Source organism: Saccopteryx leptura, chromosome 3 (genome assembly GCF_036850995.1).
Source record: "Saccopteryx leptura isolate mSacLep1 chromosome 3, mSacLep1_pri_phased_curated, whole genome shotgun sequence".
NCBI classification, from domain to species: Eukaryota; Metazoa; Chordata; class Mammalia; order Chiroptera; family Emballonuridae; genus Saccopteryx; species Saccopteryx leptura.
In genome coordinates, this window is record NC_089505.1 from 1,904,914 (window position 1) to 1,929,062 (window position 24,149).

The window sequence follows — 24,149 nt, forward strand, 5'->3', positions numbered from 1 at the left end:
GGTTAGTACCGCCTTCACTTCACTCCTTGGGATGCACCTGTTTCCCGAAGTCTTAGAAACTGTGTAACATCCTGAATCATGATCGACTTCTATGCTCTCTTTCCATCATTCTCTATTATTTTCTTCCAGAAATCCAATATTTGAAATTTCTTATTCTATCCTCCATGGTGTTAAGCTTCTCTATTTTTTATTTTACTTTAAATCAATTATATTTTCTGGTAGCGTTTTGAATAATCTAACCAGGTGAAATTTCAGATGTAAGTTACAATTTCTCTTTGACCTTTCCTTACCTGCTGTTTAACCCATTTAGTCCGTCTCGTGTCAGTTATTTTATAGACGTTCTTGTGTCTGTGTGTGCGTGCATGTGTGTTTGTGTGTGTCTGATTGTTTCATAGGACTGGATATTCCTGACAGTGTTTCTTAAATCACTTCTTACATGCAGTGTCATCTCTTATACACAGTATGCATGTTTGTATTCTCTGCCTGACAGCCTCAATTTCTCTATTCTTTCCAGGTTCGATCCCTGCTCACCCTCATTTATGACAGCGTGTTTCCACGTGGGATTTTTTCTGAGTGTTAGATCACGCTCCTCAAAACATGACTTGAGGGAGATAGTTGAGGACCCAGTTGAGAGCACCAGCCTCCTGGGAACTTTTCGGTAAGTTTAGCCCACTTCCTAGCTCCACCACTTTAAACGCCACTCGTGATTCAGGACCCATGGGCCATGCAGTAGACGTGAACACTGATTGGCTCCAAGTTCCCGTAAAGATGGGTTCTTACTTACAAATTCGAAGGAGTGACATTTCACCTCTACCTGCAGTAAAAGCAAAACAGGCCACAGCTCCGAGCACCTTCCTCTCCAGTGGATCCAACAAGGGTGCTAGCTTTATGTGTGGGTCCACGGTTCTGTTTCCCACCTTGACGAGGCCCTAAACTGCGCTGTGACCTCTGGTATCTGAGGCTCAATGCCTCAGTGGTCAGTGGCTACAGTTTACAATATTTCCTCTCTGAAGTCCAGCTTCCCTGAACTTTTGGCATATAACCTTTTTTCTTTTTTTGTATTTTTCTGAAGCTGGAAATGGGGAGAGACAGTCAGACAGACTCCCGCATGCGCCCGACCGGGATCCACCCGGCACGCCCACCAGGGGGCAACGCTCTGCCCACCAGGGGGCGATGCTCTGCCCCTCCGGGGCGTTGCTCTGTTGCGACCAGAGCCACTTTAGCACCTGGGGCAGAGGCCAAGGAGCCATCCCCAGTGCCTGGGCCATCTTTGCTCCAATGGAGCCTCGCTGCGGGAGGGGAAGAGGAAGAGAGAGACAGAGAGGAAGGAGAGGGGGAGGGGTAGAGAAGCAGATGGGCACTTCTCCTGTGTGCCCTGGCTGGGAATCGAACCCGGGACTTCTGCATGCCAGGCCGACGCTCTACCACTGAGCCAACCGGCCAGGGCCTAACCTTTTTTCCTTTTCACTGAATTTATAGGGATGACACTGGTTAATACAGTTAGACGGGTCTCAGGGACACAATTCTACAACACATCCCTGTACACCATAATGTGCCCACCCCCCTCAGGTCAAGTCTCTGTCCATTCCATCACCATCTATCCCTCCTCCACCCTCTCCCACTCCTCCCCAACAGTCACCACTCTGCTGTCCGTGTCCATGAGTTTTTTCCTCTTTTTCACTCACGCTCTCTACCCCCACCCAGCTCTCCGCCCCCAACAGCTGCCAGCCTGCTCTCTGTGTCTGAGTCTGTCTCTATTTTGCTTGTCAGCTGATTGTGTTCATTTGATCCCACATGTGAGCGACATCATATGCTCCTTGTCTTTCTCTAGCTTATTGCACTTGGTGAGTTGATAAGCACCCCAGGGTACATTTACACCGTGGAATACTGCTCGGTCATGAAAAGTAAAGAAGAACTCTCGCCCCCTGCGGCAGCAGGACGGCCGGGAGAGCAGCCACACGGTGTTGTTTACCTTGTTGTCAGCACCGCCATTTAATAAAATATATGTGCTTGTAATTTAACCCAGATTTGTATATGGAGGGAGCTGGAAGGACTTTTGAGGGTATCAGAGCACCGAGCAGTCGGACACGGAGCCGCCCCCTAACCTAACTGACGTGGAGTCCCGTGTACGACGGACACGGAGCCGCCCCCTCACCTAACTGACGTGGAGTCCCGTGTACGACGGACACGGAGCCGCCCCCTCACCTAACTGACGTGGAGTCCCGTGTACGACGGACACGGAGCCGCCCCCTCACCTAACTGACGTGGAGTCCCGTGTACGACGGACACGGAGCCGCCCCCTCACCTAACTGACGTGGAGTCCCGTGTACGACGGACACGGAGCCGCCCCCTCACCTAACTGACGTGGAGTCCCGTGTACGACGGACACGGAGCCGCCCCCTCACCTAACTGACGTGGAGTCCCGTGTACGACGGACACGGAGCTGCCCCCTAACCTAACTGACGTGGAGTCCCGTGTGTGATGTCTGAGGTAAGCTGGATGTGCAACAACGTTCAGCCATGATTTCAACCCTCTCCACACAGCTCCCCCTCTGACCGACTTGAAGTTAAATGTCACAGATAGAAAATTCTCTACTCTGTGTGATCAAATCCTTTCAATTATATAATACCAGGGCGCTTGAGAGGCGGGCAGACTGTCTGGGACTGAAGTAGATTTTCAAAGAACCTCCCATTACTGTAAAGAGGATACAGAGACCACAGTGTTACACGTGCCACAGGATATGGATCTATTATTAGTATTAGTATTAGTATTAGTATTATTAAAGGTAATTATATCTACATATTGTGTACATTGCAATATACACATATTACATTTGTACACAGTCACATAAATATAATTACACTCACGAATGCTCCCCTCTAAAATATATGCACTTTAATTTCTTTCTAGCAGCAAACTGACAAGACTGTCTTAGGCTCAACTGGTGTGAGTCCAAAGGAGTCATTATTTTTCTGCAGGTCTGGCATCAACCAGAATCTGTTCTTGGTCCCCACCCCGCTGGGTGGAGGAGGACTGTGGCCATGTTGCCACTGCCCACTGTGGTGCCGTGCGCAGCCACCTGCAGGCAGGGCGGGGGGCTCGTCTCATGATCGGGGCTCGTCTCATGATCCGGGCTCCGGCGCCGCACCTGCAGGCAGGGCGGGGGGCTCGTCTCATGATCTGGGCTCCGGCGCTGCACCTGTTGCTACCGACACACTCTGCTCCTCGGAGGAGATATTAGCTGCCAGCTGGCTGTGACAGTTTGTGAACTAACAATGACATTTGTGTTGGCACCGAAACAGTATTTACAGCTCAGAACAAATTAACACTCAGATCATGATGCGCCCAGGGGTTTTTGAGGTAAAAAAAGTTTTAGCCATATCCAAATTACAAACACGACCATAAGAATAAAATTATTTTAATATAACTTCAGTAATCAGGGTCTCTCTCTAGACACCTCTGCTCTTTATGAAACACAGGGCATCTGTTTGCAAACTAAAGGAACAGCAGAGGACAGAGGAGGGCACTTGTACAGCTGGTCACCTGCACTCACCTGTGTGACGGTCCACTGTGTCAGAAACTGCTAAAGAGACGCAGGACGAGATACCGTACGTCCCCAAGTTACAACCACCTGACTTATCTACCACTCGTACTTCTGAACAGAGGGCATCATGAGGGCTACTCATCATGAGGGCTACTGGTAGTAACTGCAGGTGGACACCAGTGAAAATGATATCAGAGAGTTACTCGACTCCCGTGGCAGAGAAGTAGCCAGTGAAGACCTCATGGACCTAGAGACAGATGGCAGCATTTAGGGAAGAAAACAGGGACCTAGAAACTCCAGAGCTGAAAACGTTTTCTACAAAAGAGTTAGCTGATGCTTTTTGTCTCACTGGACCAGGAATGGCAAAGTTAGAGGAGCAAGATCCCGACACAGAGAGGTTCACCAAAGTTTCCCGTGCGGTTACCGAAGGCCCGAGATGATACAGGACCGTTTGTGATGAGAAAAGGAAAAGCTCTGTACAATCCTCCCTGATGCCGACTTTGAGAAACGGACCCCAGCCGCGGAATCAAACCCTGACTCTCAACACCAGTCCCAAACTCTCCAACAAGTCCGTCACCTTCTGCATCACTCAAGACTGTTTAGGGTTGTATTTGAAAATGTTTAACTTCCACATGTACAGAAAGGTGGAAAGAAATACTATGTTAAGACAAACATCCATTTAATTGCATTTCACTGGTAGATGTACCAATCCACGTGCAGATTCAGCTGACCTACAGGACCGATCTCGCCTGCAGCCCGGGCACTGCCTACACAGGCGGAACGTGGTTTTGAATGCCATGGGTCAAAGGTATAAACTGTCACAGTATCAGGAAAACCATCAACACCACGTCTTTGCCATTCCCAACATCTCTGCCCTGTTGTGCACTCCCCTGAACATCCCTGTGTGAGGAGTTAAAACTGTCTTGTTTGAACACAGTCACCCAGTGTGGTTAAGTCTCTAGGACAGGGGCACCGGGAGGCAATGAGATGGGGAGGTTTTGGCGAATGTTATAAACACTTTTGAATCTTGCAACACTTTTGGTGAATATTATCAGATGGAAGAAAAGTCAGTCGGCATTTTCGTCTCTCCTGTAATTTCCTGGTGAACACTGGCAGCGCCATCACAGAAAGCATGGGTTTGACCGGGTACTCACCGCTCTTGTGCCAGGGCAGTTCACAGACTGGCATTCACCGCTCATCCGGTTAGGGACTAAGACATCCTCCCAGCAGGATGGGCCCTGTGGTAAAAACAAAAGCAAACAAACATGTCCTTGGGGCACCAATTGTAATGGAAATGTTCTTCCTAATGTAGTCTCTAAAATCTGTCTACTTATCTTATAAAATGGCAGTGAAATGAATACATACCCCAAACATTTTCAAGGTATGGTCCATAGACCCTGGGAGTCCTCAGGACCCTTTGGGGGGTCCAGTAGGTCAGGACCATATTCATAGATGTCCTAACGTGACTTTTGACATATCACTCCAAATATATAGGTCACTTACATGTGGTAATCTCCCCATTACAGTTTGATTTAGTTGCTTGAAAACTTAAATCTTTCTCTTAAGTTTATTGTAATTTCAATGGACAACTTTAAATGAAAACACACATGTGCATCACACTCAATAAGACTGTTTGGGCAGCAGTGGAACCGGACGTGGCACGCGGAAGGACCGCCTGTCCCAGCGGGCAGGTTGAGCAGCTCAGCTCTCCGCCTGCCGCCGAGGGACCCCGGGAAACATAGGTAAGAACTAGCAAACCCATGATGCCAATGAGAAGATGGAGCCCTGGAGAGAGCTGGCCATACTTTCCTGGAATCGCGCGAGCAGAGCCAGGCCCAGTGCCCTGAGGACCACACGAGGCAGACAGCTCGAAACCAACCAGCCAGCCAGCCAACCAGCCAACCAACCAACCAACCAGCCAGCCAGCCAGCCAACCAACCAGCCAGCCAACCAGCCAGTCAACCAACCAACCAGCCAGCCAACCAACCAGCCAACCAACCAACCAGCCAACCAGCCAGCCAACCAACCAACCAGCCAGCCAACCAGCCAGCCAACCAACCAACCAGCCAGCCAACCAGCCAGTCAACCAACCAACCAGCCAGCCAACCAACCAGCCAGCCAACCAACCAGCCAACCAGCCAGCCAACCAACCAGCCAACCAGCCAACCAGCCAGCCAGCCAGCCAGCCAGCCAACCAACCAGCCAACCAACCAGCCAACCAGCCAGCCAGCCAGCCAACCAGTCAACCAGCCAACCAGCCAGCCAACCAACCAGCCAACCAGCCAGCCAGCCAGCCAGCCAGCCAGCCAGCCAACCAGCCAGCCAGCCAGCCAGCCAGCCAGCCAGCCAGCCAGCCAGCCAACCAGCCAGCCAGCCAGCCAGCCAGCCAACCAGCCAGCCAGCCAGCCAACCAGCCAGCCAGCCAGCCAGCCAGCCAACCAGCCAGCCAGCCAGCCAGCCAACCAGCCAGCCAACCAGCCAGCCAACCAGCCAACCAGCCAACCAACCAGCCAGCCAACCAACCAGCCAACCAGCCAGCCAACCAGCCAGCCAACCAGCCAGCCAACCAGCCAACCAGTCAACCAGCCAACCAACCAGCCAACCAGCCAGCCAACCAACCAGCCAACCAGCCAGCCAACCAGCCAGCCAACCAGCCAGCCAACCAGCCAACCAACCAGCCAGCCAACCAACCAGCCAACCAGCCAGCCAACCAGCCAGCCAACCAGCCAGCCAACCAGCCAACCAGTCAACCAGCCAGCCAACCAGCCAACCAGCCAACCAGCCAGCCAGCCAACCAACCAGCCAACCAGCCAGCCAACCAGCCAGCCAACCAACCAACCAGCCAACCAGCCAACCAACCAGCCAGCCAACCAGCCAGCCAACCAGCCAGCCAACCAACCAACCAGCCAACCAGCCAACCAGCCAACCAGCCAGCCAGCCAGCCAGCCAGCCAGCCAACCAGCCAACCAGCCAACCAGCCAGCCAGCCAGCCAACCAGTCAACCAGCCAACCAGCCAGCCAACCAGCCAGCCAACCAGCCAACCAAGGGCAGGAGACAGAGTTGGGTTGCTGGAATTGGTGAGAGAATGGACAATTGCAGCAAGAGACGACATTTGGGGATCTGTCCTGACCAATATCACCACTGACTAAAACCTATAAAGTAGAACGATACTTATATCAATAGGATGCATATAGATCACGGATTCAGAAAGATGACTCAGTGGCATGACCACTTGTTGGAAGGACTTTTTGTTTAGGCTGAGACCTAAGGTGTGAGTAGAGGAGCGTTCCACCATAGAAAGAAAGACCATGAGTTTGGACAACAGGACCATGGGCCACCAACCCCCAGACTGGTCTCTGGGGTGTAAATCCCCAACCAGACGATACTGGTAATTGATTGACAAACACATCATTCCTCTTGTACAGCATTCTAAAGATCTTACTCTACGCTAGGACAACAGTCCTTAACCTGATTCAATTAAATACACAGTTAAACGTAATATTATGCAAAGTACTGATTTCAATGCCATGAGGATGCTAAGACAATACACAATGTCTTCATTCTTTGGAATCAGATGGACTAAATTGTAAACCGAATTGACATTACCTGCCATGCGATGACGGGGAAGTTACTCAACCAGAACATTTGTTTCTTATGTGTAATGTGGGGATACAATTGTACCTCCCTCAGAGCACTGATGATTAGATGAGATAAACTACTTAGCATAATAAGCATAATACTAGGCACATAGTTAATACTCAATAAATATGATAGGGTACTGCTAGATTCCTATAGATCAGAAAAATGCGATCAGGAGAGAGTGCCCCAACACACAGAGCATCAGAAGATCTAAGTTCTAGACACAATTAAAGTAGAGTTTAGGCAAATTGATTTCACAACCTTATGCCTCACTTTCTTATCTGTACATGTGGGTAATAAGGGTCTGGGGTCACATAAAACAAAGAGTGAGCTAATTGATGAGAAAGCCCATTGTAAACTATAGGACGCCATGGAGACATTTGTCAGTGAAGAGACAGTGGGGCGCATTGTTGGGCTCATACATTCACCCCACTTTAGAGGGCCCCAAATCTAATGCTACTTCAAGCAGAAGAGACGCTTAATACATGAGGGTGCGGCTGCTGCTGCTGCTATCAGCAACTACTCACAACAGGCGTCTGCGCCGGTATTGATTGCCCGACCCTGCCCGGTAAACCCAACAGCTGTTTAAACTGCGTATCTCAGCTGCCTCGGAGCTGCTCCCCAATACTGGGTTATCGCTGTGGCTTGTAAAACATAATTTGGCACAAAACAAATTTCCTTCCAGGACTAACGTGTGCTTCATATTGTAAAAAGCAAGCATTTCACGATCTAATACGGGATAACACTGTTCCTTCCCAAGATAATTATCGCAAGAGAGAATCATCACGGCTCCTTAAGAAGCCTGCGTCGTTGCCGGTGGAACAAGTCCTGGTCTGCCGCACGGCAGCTCCGCTGAGTGTGGACGAGGTCAATCGCTGTCATTATTTACGGAGAGTCCCTTCATGGAGGGTGCCACCTCGCTGAATGCATTAAATGTCACACAGTGTGCTTCCTCCTCCAGGACTTTCAGTTACCAGCGTCTTCCTAACCCACAGACACCCCCAATGTCAGGAGCAAGTGCTGACAGCCCTGCTGTAGGCGCAGCGCGGGGACCGGAGACTCAAACAGCAGTGGGTTGTTTCTGTTCTTTCTCTCTGTTCTGTTTCATAGAATTTGAACAATGGAGACAAATAAAGACTTAGAGTGACTCACTTTCCTGCACTCTTCACGGATTTAATTTAGGAGAACCCTATGATTATCTTCATCTGTTCGAGCTGTTTGCTACGGCGAGGCCTGCGTTTGCCACAGCTCAGATGAGAGGCAGTTTGGGGCGGCAGAGTAGGGTTCTAACCGGGGAGAGGGTAGCTCTCATTTCAATTCCAAGCATGCAAATCTATTTGAATAACAACATTTGTTATCCACGTAAAGCTTCGTAGCAGGCTTTATATCTTGATAATTAGGACTGGACCGGACTATGCTTATTAAACGAGATAAGAAGTTTATTAGATTTCTAGTGAATGCCCAGATGCCATCATCATCATATAAGTATTAGGATTTAATTTGCAAAACAAAACTCTGTGAATAAGACAAGGCACTTTGGTGAATACTATACTGCTCTAAATTCCCAACGGCCACCGGATGCAATCGGCCACCTTTTCTCAAGAAACAGAAAGGATGAAATAATGCAGGGTAATGGTTAAAACTGTAAGGAGATCATATCTGAATCTGTCTGTTGCACCAGTGTAATTAATTGCCGTGAAGATGCATCAGGAGGGGTTGACGGTCCCGGCCAGCCCACAGAACCTGCCCAGTGTGCTTGTAGGACTGAGGAGGGCAAGTGCATGGACAGGAAGTGGGCAGAGAGCAGGAGAAAAATCACTTCCCGCGGCTCCCAAAGGGCGGGGAGCTGGGATGGGCCTCCCTCCATCAGGCATTAAACACGTGTGGCACGAGCAAGCTGCTCCTGTGCCTGGAACCCACCGTGTCTATGTGAACCGTCACGTGTCCACGAGGGGCTCCCATTCCCTGGAATCCACTGTGTCTATGTGAACTGTCACGTGTCCACGAGGGGCTCTCATTCCCTGGACCCACTGTGTTTATGTGAACCGTCACGTGTCCACGGGGGGCTTTCATTCCCTGGACCTGCTGTGTCTATGTGAACCGTCACATGTCCACGAGGGGCTCTCATTCCCTGGACCCGCTGTGTTTATGTGAACCGTCACGTGTCCACGTGGGGCTTTCATTCCCTGGACCCGCTGTGTCTATGTGAACCGTCACGTGTCCACGAGGGGCTCTCACTCCCAGGAACCCGCTGTGTCTATGTGAACCGTCACGTGTCCACGGGGGGCTCTCATTCCCTGTAACACGCTGTGTTTATGTGAACCGTCACGTGTCCACGGGGGGCTCTCATTCCCTGGAACCCGCTGTGTTTATGTGAACCGTCACGTGTCCACGAGGGGCTCTCACTCCCAGGAACCCGCTGTGTCTATGTGAACCGTCACGTGTCCACGAGGGGCTCTCACTCCCAGGAACCCGCTGTGTCTATGTGAACCGTCACGTGTCCACGAGGGGCTCTCACTCCCAGGAACCCGCTGTGTCTATGTAAACCGTCACGTGTCCACGAGGGGCTCTCACTCCCTGGAACCCGCTGTGTTTATGTGAACCGTCACGTGTCCACGAGGGGCTCACATTCCCAGGAACCCGCTGTGTCTATGTGAACCGTCACGTGACCACGAGAGGCTCTCACTCCCAGGAACCCGCTGTGTCTATGTGAACCGTCAAGTGTCCACGAGGGGCTCTCGTTCCCAGGAACCCGCTGTGTCTATGTGAACTGTCACGTGTCCACGGGGGGCTCTCATTCCCAGGAACCCGCTGTGTCTGTGTGAACCGTCACGTGTCCACGGGGGGCTCTCATTCCCAGGAACCCGCTGTGTCTGTGTGAACCGTCACGTGTCCACGAGGGGCTCTCACTCCCAGGAACCCGCTGTGTCTGTGTGAACCGTCACGTGTCCACGAGGGGCTCTCAGTCCCAGGAACCCGCTGTGTCTATGTGAACCGTCACGTGTCCACGAGGGGTTCTCATTCCCCAGAACCCGCTGTGTCTATGTGAACCGTCACGTGTCCACGAGGGGCTCTCACTCCCTGGAACCCGCTGTGTTTTTGTGAACCGTCACGTGTCCATGAGGGGCTTTCATTCCCAGGACCAGCCACCTCTGTGGGCCGAGGGAGGGATGGGTTCTTACTCTGTCCCTCACGCACCCAGGGTGTGCAGAGCTCAAGAGAGCAAGGCCTTCTTAGTAATACTGATAATCATGGTCGCTATCCTCATCATTCACAAAAACAAACAGGAACGAACATGCTTGCTGGCCCAAGGCGAGGCCGTTGGTCCTGGGATGAGTGGGCGGCCCGGTCTTTTTTTTTTTTTTTTTCTTTTTTCTCATCGTGGTCCAGTTAATAAGCACTGAACACGCTGTAGTTTATAGGATTCCCCAGGCTTGCATCTCCAGGCCCTCCCACCATTTCTCTCCCTCCCTCTCCCTGTCTCTCCCTTTCTCCTGATTCTCTTTGAACCAAGGTCCAGTCACCTCTAAAAATCACTCTTGCCTATTTACTTACGGCCCAATGAGAGAGGAGAGAAAAAGTCTGAATTCTTAATTAAAACCAGCTAAGTCTGTAGACAGATCCACACTGGCTCAAGTTCACCCCGAAGGCGTTCGCCCCACACCTTTCTGTGAGGGTCCCCCAACTCCAAATTTAGTTGATTATGTTTCCTCTCCTTCAGCTCTATGCTTTTGACTTCATAAGACTAACGTAATAAAACTCACTTATCTTTCTGTCTACATTTCTTCCATCACTCTTGGTGAAGAACAAAGTAGATCTTGGTTATATGTCATTCTAGTACCCGATTTTCTTAAATAATGCTAGTTTTAGGAGGACGCGTTGATCTCCGCACACGTGCTCAGAGGACCGGGCCTCCCATTTCCTCTCGAGGTCCCTTGCTCCCTCGTCCCTTCAACCCCCCAGTGACCTCTCCGTGAGCAGCAGCCGCAGCGGCGGTGGGCGCTGGGCTCCCAGCACCGGCTGCACCAGCAACGCCAACCTTCTGGCACCTGCTGACTCAACACGTGTTGCCTGCTGGTTCAGAGGCACAGGAGGAAGGTATGGCAGGAGGCAGAGAACGTCAGGTTAACCGACTTCCTAACACCGTGAGGATGCCTGCCCGGTGCTGACGCAGTGGGTGAAGCATCGACCTAGAATGTGGAATGCCAAGGTCGCCAGTTCAAAACCCGGGCTTGCCGGGTCAGAGCACATACGAGAAGCAACTACTACGAGTTGATGCTTCTCACTCCTCCCCGCCCCCTGCTTTCTCTCTATCTCTCTCAAATCAGTAAACCTTAAACAAGCAAACAAAACACCTTGAGGACAACAGCATCAACTGCTCCCTACGAGCATCGCCCTGCTGGACATATCCGTGGCCCACTGAAGCTCCACCCACCAGCAGCCCGTTCCTTGGTTTGGGGGGCCATCGGCTTAGCTCCTCCACTGGCGTGGATGTGAGCCCGTTATACTCCTCTGAAGGCAAGCCTAGGCCCACCGGCTGCAGAACCACCGACCTTCCCGTTTCTGTTCCCAGCAGACCGAAGCTCCCCCCCAGGCAGCCCAACAGGATGTTGACGCTCCCGTGTGGGTTTGCCACATCATAGCTGCCTGCGTGTTCTGCGCATTCTACTGACAGGGCAGAATGAATGCACGCAGATAGACAGGCCTGGTCAGGGCCTCTTGTCAATTAGCTGTCGTGATTAGTTCCGCATTGCTTCAAAACAGCTCCCTCCCACCCCCATCCACCAATAACTAGTCCATGAACCAACGATTTTTAACAAACAGGAAACACCCAGGAGAGTTGATGGTAAGCAAATGAAATAAGATCTTGCTTTAAATTATTTGTTCTTTATTCAAAGAACAACATCTGCCTAAAATAATTGAATTCTATTTTAGAGTCTTGTTGGATTTTTATGTTAACACCTCAAATTGGCTCTATTTGAAATATGTATGATATCAGTCAACGGATCAAGGGTTCTGAAGTTCAATGCTCTCTCATTTCTACAGTTTCAAGTCTCGTGATTTCAGTACATGTATCCAACTGGTTCAAATTCCTTCCATCAATGATAATAAATACAGATTAGGATTCTTGAAACGAGTCTGCCGGCTAAGGCACGGACACACTTGGTTTCGATACATGCCACAGTGACAAACACGTTCATCTAGTAGTTGTGACATTGCTCAGGAATCAGGAGGCAAAGGGAGACACACAGCATGTTTCTCGCCCAAAATGATGCTTTGGTTTAAGGAAATGTTTTCTCAAAATCATATTACTTGATTTTTAGCTAATTTAGAACACATCTGCCATCACCTTACCCAAAGCCAAGGAAAATAATACTGAAATATTGAAATTAGAACTTAGAGTCAAACTTTTCCCAAACTTCATAATAAAGCTACTTTTCTGGACAACTTGGCAGGGTCTCCTCCTTCTGCCTGTGAATGACTGAGCCTCGGAGAGCTCGGCTGGCCGTTCGTCTGGGAAACAACAGATAATGTATCAGAAATAAACGTGGGTGCGTAAAACCTCACGCGCTTGTGAAAGGACTCCCGTTTTGCTGTGTGAATAAGACAGGGCAGTGACGACTTTCCACGTCGGTACTCGAAGGAAGAGGAAGACAAGAGCGGATTCGACAGACCCCTCACCGGACCCTCCTGCACACAAACCCACAAAGCCAGGTGGGACCCAGTCTTCTCTCTGACTTCTTCAGTAAGCTGGCAGGCTGGGAATCATGAGCTGTGACAGCTGGTGGCCTGGCACCCAGGAAAGAGGTAAGACGGTTAACAAAACCTCCCTGGAGCTCCTCCCTCAGACCTTGTCACAACTGTTCAGGGTGCAGTAACCCCTGGGCTGCACCGTCCCGTTAGAACAGATCAAGTTCAGGAACAAGCTCGAATGCGTGGTCTAAGACCCCACGGGATCCAAGTGCCGACTGCCAGATGGCAATCTGTTGGAAAAGCAAGGACATTCAGGAACAAGTAGGAACACTTAGGCAGATTCTGCATCTCAAAAAGACATTCTTTCGCTGTGCCCACCACCCAAAGTCAAATCTTCTTCCATCACCATGTATTTCACCCCCTTTGTCCTTCCCGAGATACACAGACGATGTGTCATAAAATTGTATGCTGAAGCCTAGATAATCTTATTAACCGATGTCACCCCAATTTATTTCATTTTTTTTTTTTTAAATAAAATTTTATTTTAATGGGGTGACATCAATAAATCAGGGTACATACATTCAACGAAAACATCTCCAGGTCATCTTGTCACTCAGCTCTGTTGCATACCCATCACCCGAAAAGAGATCATCCTCCGCCACCCTCCATCCAGTTCTCTCTGTACCCCTCCCCCTCCCCCTCTCCCTCCTTCCCTCCCCCCACCCCCCACAGCCACCACACTCCTGTCCATGCCTCCTAGTCTCGCTTCTATGTCCCCCCAATGTATGGAATCCTGCAGTTCCTGTTTTTTTCTGATTCGCTTATTTTACCCCGCACAATGCTACCAAGAGTCCACCATTCCGCTATAAGTGATCCGATGTCACCATTTCTCCTAGCTGAATAATATACCATGGTGTATATGTGCCCCATCTTCTTCATCCAGTCCTCTATTTTTTTTACAGTGATTAAAAGCCTTTAAGCAAACACTTGGCCCATACAGCAAGAATCCCTAAAAGAGTAGTGTCCTTAACATGTTCCCCAAGTCCAAGATGGCCCCATCCCCATGCCAAATCCCTGAAAAATGCAACCCAACCACAGTTCAGTCTGTTAGGAGCTGTCACAGGGAGCAGGAGTCCAGGAAAGTTCCCCACAGGAAAAGTCCGCATGGCACTGGAATTGTTGTCACCATTCTATACTTTGCAGCTCATGTCCAAGTCCCAATGACCGCTGCTTCTAGCTGGTAATGATTCAGGTAGACTGGAAAAAGCCATTTGCAGCATGCGTGGATATGGAGCTTCTGTTCTCCTCTGCCTGGAGAGATGAGACCAGGTTGCTTTTCCCTGGAGCTCTGTGACTGTGGCCTGGTAAAGAGAACCTTGGGATACACTAAGCTGGGTGGAAAAGGTAAATTCATAGTACAAGTTGGCAAAAGGAGGAAAGAGAGCTCTAAATTAGGAGTAGGTCCCAGCCTGAAATATGAGTGGGGCATTGAGGTAGGAGGGATAAAGGAAACACTATATATTAAGCAAAGCAGCAGAAAATAGGACTATCAACACCCACAACAGAGATCTTTGAGGGAAGAATAAAAAACCTGACTATTCAGGCAAAATATAGTTAAGTGGCCCTTGTGCGAATGAGATCAGTTTACCTGCTTCTTGGAAGAAATACCCTAGGCTCGTCCACAGTATCGTAGATGGGGCCCACGGCCCTGGGCACTTTCAGCCTTCAGTGGCAAACCCCAGCTTTCTGGGCAAGGTTAGGTCATAGGTGGTTGGAGCAGGGCTGGAAGAGACTGAACCCTCCCTTAGAGGAGCGAGGGGGAAGCCTACCTTCCAGTGTCCCTGTTTCCTCACAGCAGAGGCGTGTAAGCCTGGCAGGCTTTAGCTCAATGACCTTCCTTTCCACTATTGAAGCAGGACCCAGATGGCATCCTATGAGACCCCTTTGGGGTGTTGGAGCCTTTAAGGGTGTATCCTAAAAGCTGGTAGTTCCCCTGATCTCTATTGGGCTTTTTCTGCCTCTAGGTATCTTAAAAGCCATTCTCAGAAGATCTCGCTGAGGGGTTTGAGGATCCCCATCTGCCTATATAAATCTTTTCCATATATCTGGAGCTATTTGGAAAAAAGACAGAACAGTGTTATTAGCTAGATCTAATAAAGAAGGTAGTAGTTTGCAGGCGAAAAAGATTTGGTGTCTCCTGTTCAAAAGAAATGTAAATTTTTTTTTTTAAGTAAAAAGCATGATATGGTAGACCCGTCGGAGTCATTGGCCTGGTGTGCAGGATTCCCGGGTTCGATTCTTGGCCAGAGCACACAGGAGAAGCGCCCATCTACCTCTCCACTCCTCCCCCTCTCCTTCCTCTTCATCTCTCTCCTCCCGCCCACAGCCAAGGCTCCACTGGAGCAAATCCACCCTGGGCACTAAGGATGGCCCCATGACCCCCGCCCCAGTCACCAGAATGACTCCGGTCCTAACAGAGCAACACCCCAGATGGGCAGAGCATTCCCCCCCAGTAGGCATGCCAGGTGGATCCCAGTCAGGCGCATGCAGGAGACTGTCTGACTGCCTCCCCATCCCCATCCTCAGAAATATACAAAAAATAAATAAATAAAAGAAAAAATACTCAAAAAAAAAAAAAAAAGAAAAAGGTGGGGGGCATTCCCTTGTGCTTAAGCTCCAGGGAGCATAGAGTGAGCTTGAGTATGTCCTATGAAACATGGAGCTCTATGTTGACATATAAGTCTTTGAAGAAGGAGGAACTGCTGAGATAGTTTATCAGCTTTTGTCCCTAAGACAGCAGTGAATTCTCATTTAGCGGCCTGGTCTCAGTATTTGTTGATGTTCTCTCCTTCCTTTTAGACTCACAGCTGCAACCTTATTTTGAGACCTCATTCTCTCTTCTGGATTATTGCAGAACTTGTTAACGAGCTTCCTACCATACATGTGAGTTCCTCCAGATGTACTCTCCACCCAGCTGCCTGTGGGGGGTCTCCTAACAGGAACTAGAGCCAGCACCTGAGCCTCTCCTGCTTAAAACCCTCCAGTGGCCACACCCCCTGCTCGGGACACTCTGAGCTCCCTTTTCCCCAGTTTAGCCCCTGCGGCCGTTCCTGAGCTGACCACTAGCCCCCCCACCCCCCCACCCCCCCACGCCTAGGTGTGGATTTTCTAGCCATCCTCCCAGATAAAGCCGCAGGAACCCTTACTGGGAAACTGAGTCACACATTATTTTCATTCTTCCTGGAACTTTTCTCTGTTTAGAAAACCCTTTGATTTCCTGGTGTCTTTCAATCAGAAGGTCTGAGGTTGTGCTGAGTAATATCCAGGGTGCCTTTCTAGAACCAGCATCATGTTGCCTTTAAGTTCTGTTCATTGGAAAACAAATTCTCGTATTTCTTTATCAAACACCCCTCACCCGCTCTCTGCTATGGTTTATTGCAAGCTCATGTGTCTTCAAGTCTAGGTGTCACCATCTGCTTTGCCGTTGGCCATTTTGTTGCAAGTGTAGGGCCCCAGGGTTGCTCCCCAGCCCTCCAGACTGACGGGGACACATGGGGATGCAGAGGCATGGCCCCCATCCTACGTGTTTATGGAGCCTGGGGACCCAGGTGACTTCTGAAGAGAATGCTTTAGAACAACACAGAATACAGAATAACGACAGTAGCTGAGTTCACCACGTACTGTCTACGGAGGGGTGCCCTTGGGCAAGTCATTTAGATTCCAGGGTGCTGGATTTCCCCAGGAGTCACAGCAGCTTTATCCACACCCCGCGGGTTTGTTGTGAGAATAAAACTACAACAAAAACAGGAAAAGTGATTTTCCACCTTTAAAACACCATGTGAGGGCAGTTACCTTTTTTCCTCAATAAGCCAAACCATTAGGATCACAATATAAAGCACTGCGCATGCTACTCTGAAACGCAGAGGCAGAAAATCCACAAAACGAGACTAGCATGCCCAGTGCTTTATATTGCAATTTAAAGGTTTTACTTCCCAAAATAGAAATAAGAATTTTCTTCAGATTGTGAATTAAATGTGTCTTCTCATCTAGTAGTCGAATATCAAACCTCTTTCCTAGACATCCAACTTGTCTTTTCAGGAATGAAAAATAGTTACAATTCATTTATTGTTACAATAACTGGATGCCAGAAAGCTTTTGGGGGGGAAAAAAAAACAGTAACATTACCATTTTATTTCACCTTAGGAACTATTTACATTTTAGGCAAAAAAAACAAAACAAACAACTCTGACATACTCTATCTACTAAGAGCACCTGTAACAGAGATTTGTAATCTATACATGAACTCATATTTAAAAATAGAGAGGTTGGTATTTCTTCACTTCTCTTGAATGTTAACAACTACTGGTTACTAAAATAGTTATTTGTCCAGAGATACAAAGACTATTATAATTAAAAATGTTTAAAGAATTAAAGTGAGTAAAATAAACATAAATTTCCCATAATAATAAAAATGATCATCAGGATAACCACTTAATTTTTCACAGGGGCCAAAGATATTAAATGCATTATATTCATATTTTCCAAAATATTTGAATGGCTAATATAGAATCTTTTTTAATTCTGCTTGAAATGTGTTCGTAGTCTATTAATATGCTCGACAGGCAGCTGTGTGGTGCAGACATCAGCAGAGCAAGCTCTGAGGAGAAATGGGTCCCCGTGATGCGAAGACTGGCGGCTGGTCCCTCTCAGCTCGGCTGTGGGACAGCGTGCTCCTGTTCTGGAAAGTTCCTACACACCGTGGTTGCAGTTGGCAGATCTGCATCTGCCATGACTGGAGAGGTACCTGAGGCCTGCCACCACGGCGTTTCAGGTGTCACTGTTTAGCATTACTTGAATGTTTATTAAGAATAACATTTGCATGATGATCCGAAAATCATGAGCATGAATACATTCATGAGGTGAGCGTGACAACTGTGTCACAGGGTTACAGTAGTTGCTATGTAGGTCACTTGAGATTACCCTACGTTACTGATGCTTTTAAAAGCGTAATTTATACTAATGCTCTAGCCAATGAAAAGTCTGCACTAATCGATTCTCCTGTGTTGTGCTGCTAAGTGGAGTATTCTGCACTCCAGTATGGGTAGGATAGCATCTCTAGTGCATTAAAATAAAATTCAAGCAGGCTTCATTATAAGGCAGGAGACAGTTACTCAATAATAATATAGAAACACACTCCTGGGACAGAATATTCAAGTCTCTGGGCTGTCAGAGAGCCCAGAATTACGACCACTGAGCCAAACTCCACTTAGCGTGAAAACAGATTCTCCCGAGTCCAATGTTGTAAAAAAAAAATTAAAAATAAGGTCTAAGGCGACACACTCTGCTATCATCAGCAGCTGCTGTGTTGGGACACGCTAGCTGGTCGGTGACCTCTGTGAGCGTGTGCACAGCAGAGTCCTCACGTGGTGGGCCAGTTGGAACAGAGCCACAGGTGGCTCAGCGGACCACTCCCTATGGCAGGGGTCCCCAAACTTTTTACACAGGGGGCCAGTTCACTGTCCCTCAGACCGTTGGAGGGCCGAACTATAAAAAAAAAATCTATGAACAAATCCCTATGCACACTGCATATATCTTATTTTAAAGTAAAAAACAAAACGGGAACAAATACAATATTTAAAATAAAGAACAAGTAAATTTAAATCAACAAACTGACCAGTATTTCAATGGGAACTATGCTCCTCTCACTGACCACCAATGAAAGAGATGCCCCTTCGGGAAGTGCTGCGAGGGCCGGATAAATGGCCTCAGGGGGCCGCATGTGGCCCGTGGGCCGTAGTTTGGGGACCCCTGCCCTATGGGGTGCAGGAGGGAGGCGTCAAAACGGCACGGAGGCCAGAATGTTGCCACGTGTGCGGAAAGTAGGGGAGGGAGAGGAGGCTGCTAGCAGTCTGAGGAGGTAAGAACAGCCTCTGGACAGAACCAGGGGCAGGCCTGTGTACAGACAGGGAAATGATTCTAGATTCAACCACGTTATGTTGTATAAACGGAGACGGAGAACAAGGCATTCGTCCCAGGTGCACAAACAGGTGAGCTGAAATGAGGGGGTGATTATGTTACAGATTCCCATCCCAAGGTGTTACTGTTAATTATATTACTTTATATGAACTAACAGGCTTCGATCTACACACGATTTCACAGAAGCACTACTTACTAGGCTATGCAGTCACTGAATCATTTGCCATGCGTCTCCTGTGTGCCAGGCTCTGTGGGAGGTGTTCGAGAGGAACGACGTTAAGATTCAGCACCGCATCCAAATGTTCCATGATTTAGTAGAGGACGTAAAATACCAAACATTTGACAAAGGAATGTGTAAACAGACCGAGGGAATTCAAATAACGGAGAGACCAATCCAACTCTGTTTCAAACTTGAGTAACTTCAAAGCAAATGATACAAAGTACTCTTACCAATAGTGGGGGGTGGTTGTTAAAATGTTTTCCATTTATTCTCATCTTAAACTGCTCTGGTCAAATCCCAATAAAATGAGCGTAGACGTGGGTTACTTGTTCAATCCGCTGGACAGCTGGAATCCAGGGGACAGCTGCGTGTTCCGCTCTCATTTCTGCCCACCCCAGTCTAAGAATATTCTTGTTACAAAATTCCGCCTATGTTTTCAAAGTATTTTGGGATCTCAGGACTGGGAAACTTAATGTAAATAAAAATGATTGATGGCAAAAAGAATATAAAGTAACAAAGGTTATAAAAATACATTGACATACCATTACCCATAACATGGAATCGTCATTATATTCTGCCCACTGAATTAGTTATGTTAATAACAGTTTCTTTTGGAGGCTGCAGACATGTCTCCATGAAAGCCCTAATATTAAGTTCGAGAATTTTCTTAGACAACAAATAATGAACTCACAATTAATGTGTGTCCTTTTCCTTTTAGTAAAATTTATACTCTCATTCTCCTACTTACAAATGACTCCGTGGGGAGTGTTTCTCTCTACTGTTTACAATGAAGCCGCCCCAGTTGGTGCTCAACTATTTTAAATGTTTAATGAGTCCATAACGAATCTGGGCACTTCTCAGAACGTGGCGGCTCTGAGCGCGTGAGCAGGGTCCTTATCTGGCCGTTTTAACATCAGAACCCTGCAGATATGTTGTTTTTTTTTTGGTTTTGGTGGCTTTTTTTAAGCACAAATAAACAGATAATCCTTTCCAGGGTACAGAAAGCCGCATGGCACACGCACGCATGTTCTGAGGGGGCAGCCCTGTCACTAATGGAGAGGAACGAAGGGGAGGAGATAGATGAACGAGATGATAAGCTGTTACCATGGTAGCAACATCTGCACTACAAAACACAACCTTTAAAAATGAATTTTTTTAAAATTTATATGTGTTCATGAACAGATTATCCCAGTGCCAACCAAAACCAGGTATCGGGGATGGAGACTGAACCCTGGACAGAGACCAGCATCTCAGGGAGAGCTGGCCTACGCTGGGGAAAAGCCTCGCTGAGCCGGGGACAGGGACGCCGTCACAGGCACAGCCAGGTGTCTACCCCCGGCTTCTCCGCCGCCCCTCTAGCTGTAGCGTCACCCAGCCTCCCCTGCGTCTGCGCGGACGCATTCGGTGTGGGAAAGTCATCTCTCCCGCTGGAAGGCAGGCTCCTTGCGGGAAGGGACCTCTCCTGAATCTCAGCGGCTGTCGTGCATAAAATACGCACTTAATACATATCTGATGAATGACATTGGTGAATAATTGAGGACACCTGAATGAAAGCTAAGCCTAAATTGGGATAAAAATACGGAAACGCCAGGAAAGGAAGACCGATTGTAAAATGCAAGATGCGTTCCATGAGGGTTCGCTGCGCGCTCCAGCTGACTGGCCTCGCGTCTTTGAGAACCTCCTTTGCGGAGAAGATTCCGGAGCTGGGCTCACCGCCACGGAGGTGGGTGCGGGAAAGGCACCCACGGGCACAAGGAAGAGAGAGTCTGTTTTGTTTTGTTTTTTCTTCCTCTGACTAGCACTTATCTTCCCATCTGTGGCTGGACGTTCTCACTTCACTATACGAGGAAATGTTTCAAACAGAAATGCCCCTGGTTGTAACATAATGACGAAAAATGACATGAAGATGTCAAAATAAAATAGCATTGAAAACTTTTCTTAAAAGTCAATTTTACCATGCCACAGTCGCAGAGCTCCAGGGAAAAGCAACCTGGTCTCAACTCTCCAGGCAGAGGAGAAACAGAAGCTCCATATCCACGCATGCTGCAAATGGCTTTTACAGTCTACCTGAATCATTACCAGCTAGAAGCAGCGGTCATTGGGACTTGGACATGAGCTGCAAAGTATAGAATGGTGACAACAATTCCAGTGCCATGCGGACTTTTCCTGTGTGGACTTTTCCTGGACTCCTGCTCCCTGTGACAGCTCCTAACAGACTGAACTGTGGTTGGGTTGCATTTTTCAGGGATTTGGCATGGTGATGGGGCCAATTTGGACTTGGTGAACATGTTAAGGACACTACTCTTTTATGGATTCTTGCTGTATTGGCCAAGAGTTTGCTTAAAGGCTTTAATCACTGTAAAAAAAATAGAAGTCTGGATAAAGAAGATGGGGCACATATACACCATGGTATACTATTCAGCTAGAAGAAACAATGACATCGGATCACAGCAGAATGGTGAAACCTTGATAACATTATGCGGAGTGAAATAAGCGAATCAGAAAAAAACAAGAACTGCAGGAGTCCATACATTGGTGGGACATAAAAGTGAGACTAAGAGACATGGACAAGAGTGTGGTGGTTATGGGGGGTGGGGGAGGGAAGGGGGGAGAGGGGGAAGGGGAGGGGGAGGGGTACAAAGAAAACTGGATAGAGGTTGATGGAGGACGATCTCTCTTTGGGTAATGGGTATGCAACAGAACTGAATGACAAGATAACCTGGAAATGTTTTCTTTGAGTGTATTTACCCTGATTTATTGATGTCACCCCATTAAAATAAAAATTTATTTATAAAAAAAAAGAAGTCAATTTTAATACATGAGGACTGTGTTATATAATATGGCAAGGGTAGAAGAAAGAAATATATATCTTTGAACTTGGTTAAAAAAAGTTTAGAGCTGCAGACTGGAGCTTTATTTTGTTTAGATTTAGTTCAGAAATGAGCACTTAGTCTGAGTTTGGCTCTGGGCTTCACAAGTGAATGAGGCATGGTGACCACCTCAAGGTGCTTACAGACTGACTTGTAGACCACAATAATTCAAAAGCACATCACAGATGTTTCCCACACACAGGAGCTCTAATAATCCTCTACGCTGAAAAGCAGGGGTTAGAATACAGACACAGAAGGAATCAGCAATACAGGGGACCCTAGGGAGGCGGTGCATCCCAGTACGGGCCCAGATTCCTTAACCTGCCCCACATCAGTGGGGAGAGGCTGTGGTATTATCCACTTTCTCATAATTCAGAAAGGAGTTACACCAAGCAAAACATCGACCCTGTGGACTAAGTTGATTCTGAATTCCAGTTGAAATTCCAAGAAGGTAGAAATCCCAGAAGTCCAAGGATTACAGGAGTATCCTACAACCCAAGGTTGGGATCCAGGGCCATCCCGGGACCTCATCATTCCTCAGCAGTTACTGGACTAATGAGGAGCGGGGAAGAACATGTTTCCCGGGGTCATAGAAAACTACAGTGGTACCTTGAGAGACGAATTTAATTCATTCTGTAACCGAGCTCGTAAGTCAGTCAACTCGTATATCAAACTGCCCATACTGGACCCGTGCGCCAGTGTGCCAACGTGTGGCAGCTCCCGGAATCACGACTCGTATCTCGGAATTTCGCTTGGATCTCGAACAAAAATACGAACCGAGTCGCAGCTCATATCTTAAAAAAATTTGTATGTTGGTCTGTTCGTATCTCAAGGTACCACTGTACAAACGAATAATATGTGGCAGGTTTCTAAATTACAAGATATCAACTTGTCAAACCATTTATCACACCTCTCTAATTTTAAAGAGAATAGCATTTATCAGAAAAAAATTGAAGTGGCTTAGTAAAATTATTTTGTGTATCTTTTTTATTTTTATTATTTATTTATTTATTATTATTTTAGGAAATGCCTTACACAAAGAGATTAAATTTTGGATGCCGATAACTGATTTGTAAACGCAGGTGATGTTTTGCCAACAAATTAGATAACCTTATGAAATGGATAAATCCAGAAAAACATACACTCCTGGAACTCATTCAAGAAGACGTAAAATATGAAGAGACCTGTAGCAAGTACAGATATGAATTCATAGTTCTACAGTTTCAACGAAGACAAACCTAGGCCCAGGGGGATTACAGGTAAATTCAACCAAACACTTAACTGGTTTTCTACAAGGGTACAAGATGATTCCATAAATAATAGTAATCTCCTCAGCAAATGACGCTGGGACAGCCGGATGTACATACAAGAAAATGAAGCTGAGATCCTGCATCACGCTGTATATGTAAAAATTCAGTTAAGAGGGTCAGAGGCCCACACGCAAGGGATAATACTGGAAGACTCTTAGAGGATAACTTAGAAGTACACCCTCATGACCTTGGGATTGGAAACGGTTTCTTAGATAGGACACAAAACGCAGAAGCAAACAAAGTAAATATGGATGCGCTCAATTTTAACTTTTGTACATCAAGAACATCACCAATAAAGTAAAAAGATAACCCATCAAAGGGGGGGAGGGGAATATTTGCAAATCACATATCTCATGAGGTATTTGTATCCAGAGCATATGAAAAAATTCTTGCAACACAACAAGAAGACAACTATCTCAATTGAAAAAGTTGACAAAGGACTTGACAGGACATTTCTCCAAAGAATGCATAAATGGCCAATAAACGTATGAAAAGTTACTCATTACCATTATTCATTAGGGAAATGCAAATCAAAACCAGGGCTACTACCACTTTTCATTAGGATGGCTATAATAACAAACAAACAAACAATATTGGGCGCTGGTGAGAATGTGGATGAACGGTAAGCCTTATTTCTTGCCAGCGGAAATGTAAATTGCTGTAGCCACTCTGAAACACCATGTCCGCACGGATTCTTGTGCAGAGCCATTCACAACAGCACAGTTGTGGTAGCAGAAAAGTGTTAATGCAGATAGATGCACATCAGCTGACGAAGAGACAGACACACTGCAGCGCAGTCACACAGTGGAACAGTATTTGGCCACGGAAAGGAACGGAGTACGGATACATGTAACAGACACGGGTGAGCCTTGAAACATGATGCTAAGTGAGAGAA

The 24,149-nt window shown here is 47.6% G+C and overlaps 1 protein-coding gene across 1 annotated transcript in view; it reads right to left on the bottom strand.

Moving 5' to 3' along the window:
- The window catches only part of PRKN (parkin RBR E3 ubiquitin protein ligase), an 893,077-nt gene that overhangs the window by 362,686 nt on the left and 506,242 nt on the right, over positions 1–24,149 (bottom strand). Inside the window, exon 5 of the mRNA XM_066372515.1 lies at positions 4,699–4,782. Coding sequence (XP_066228612.1) covers positions 4,699–4,782 — 84 coding nt within the window. The remainder of the gene's footprint in view (positions 1–4,698; positions 4,783–24,149) is intronic.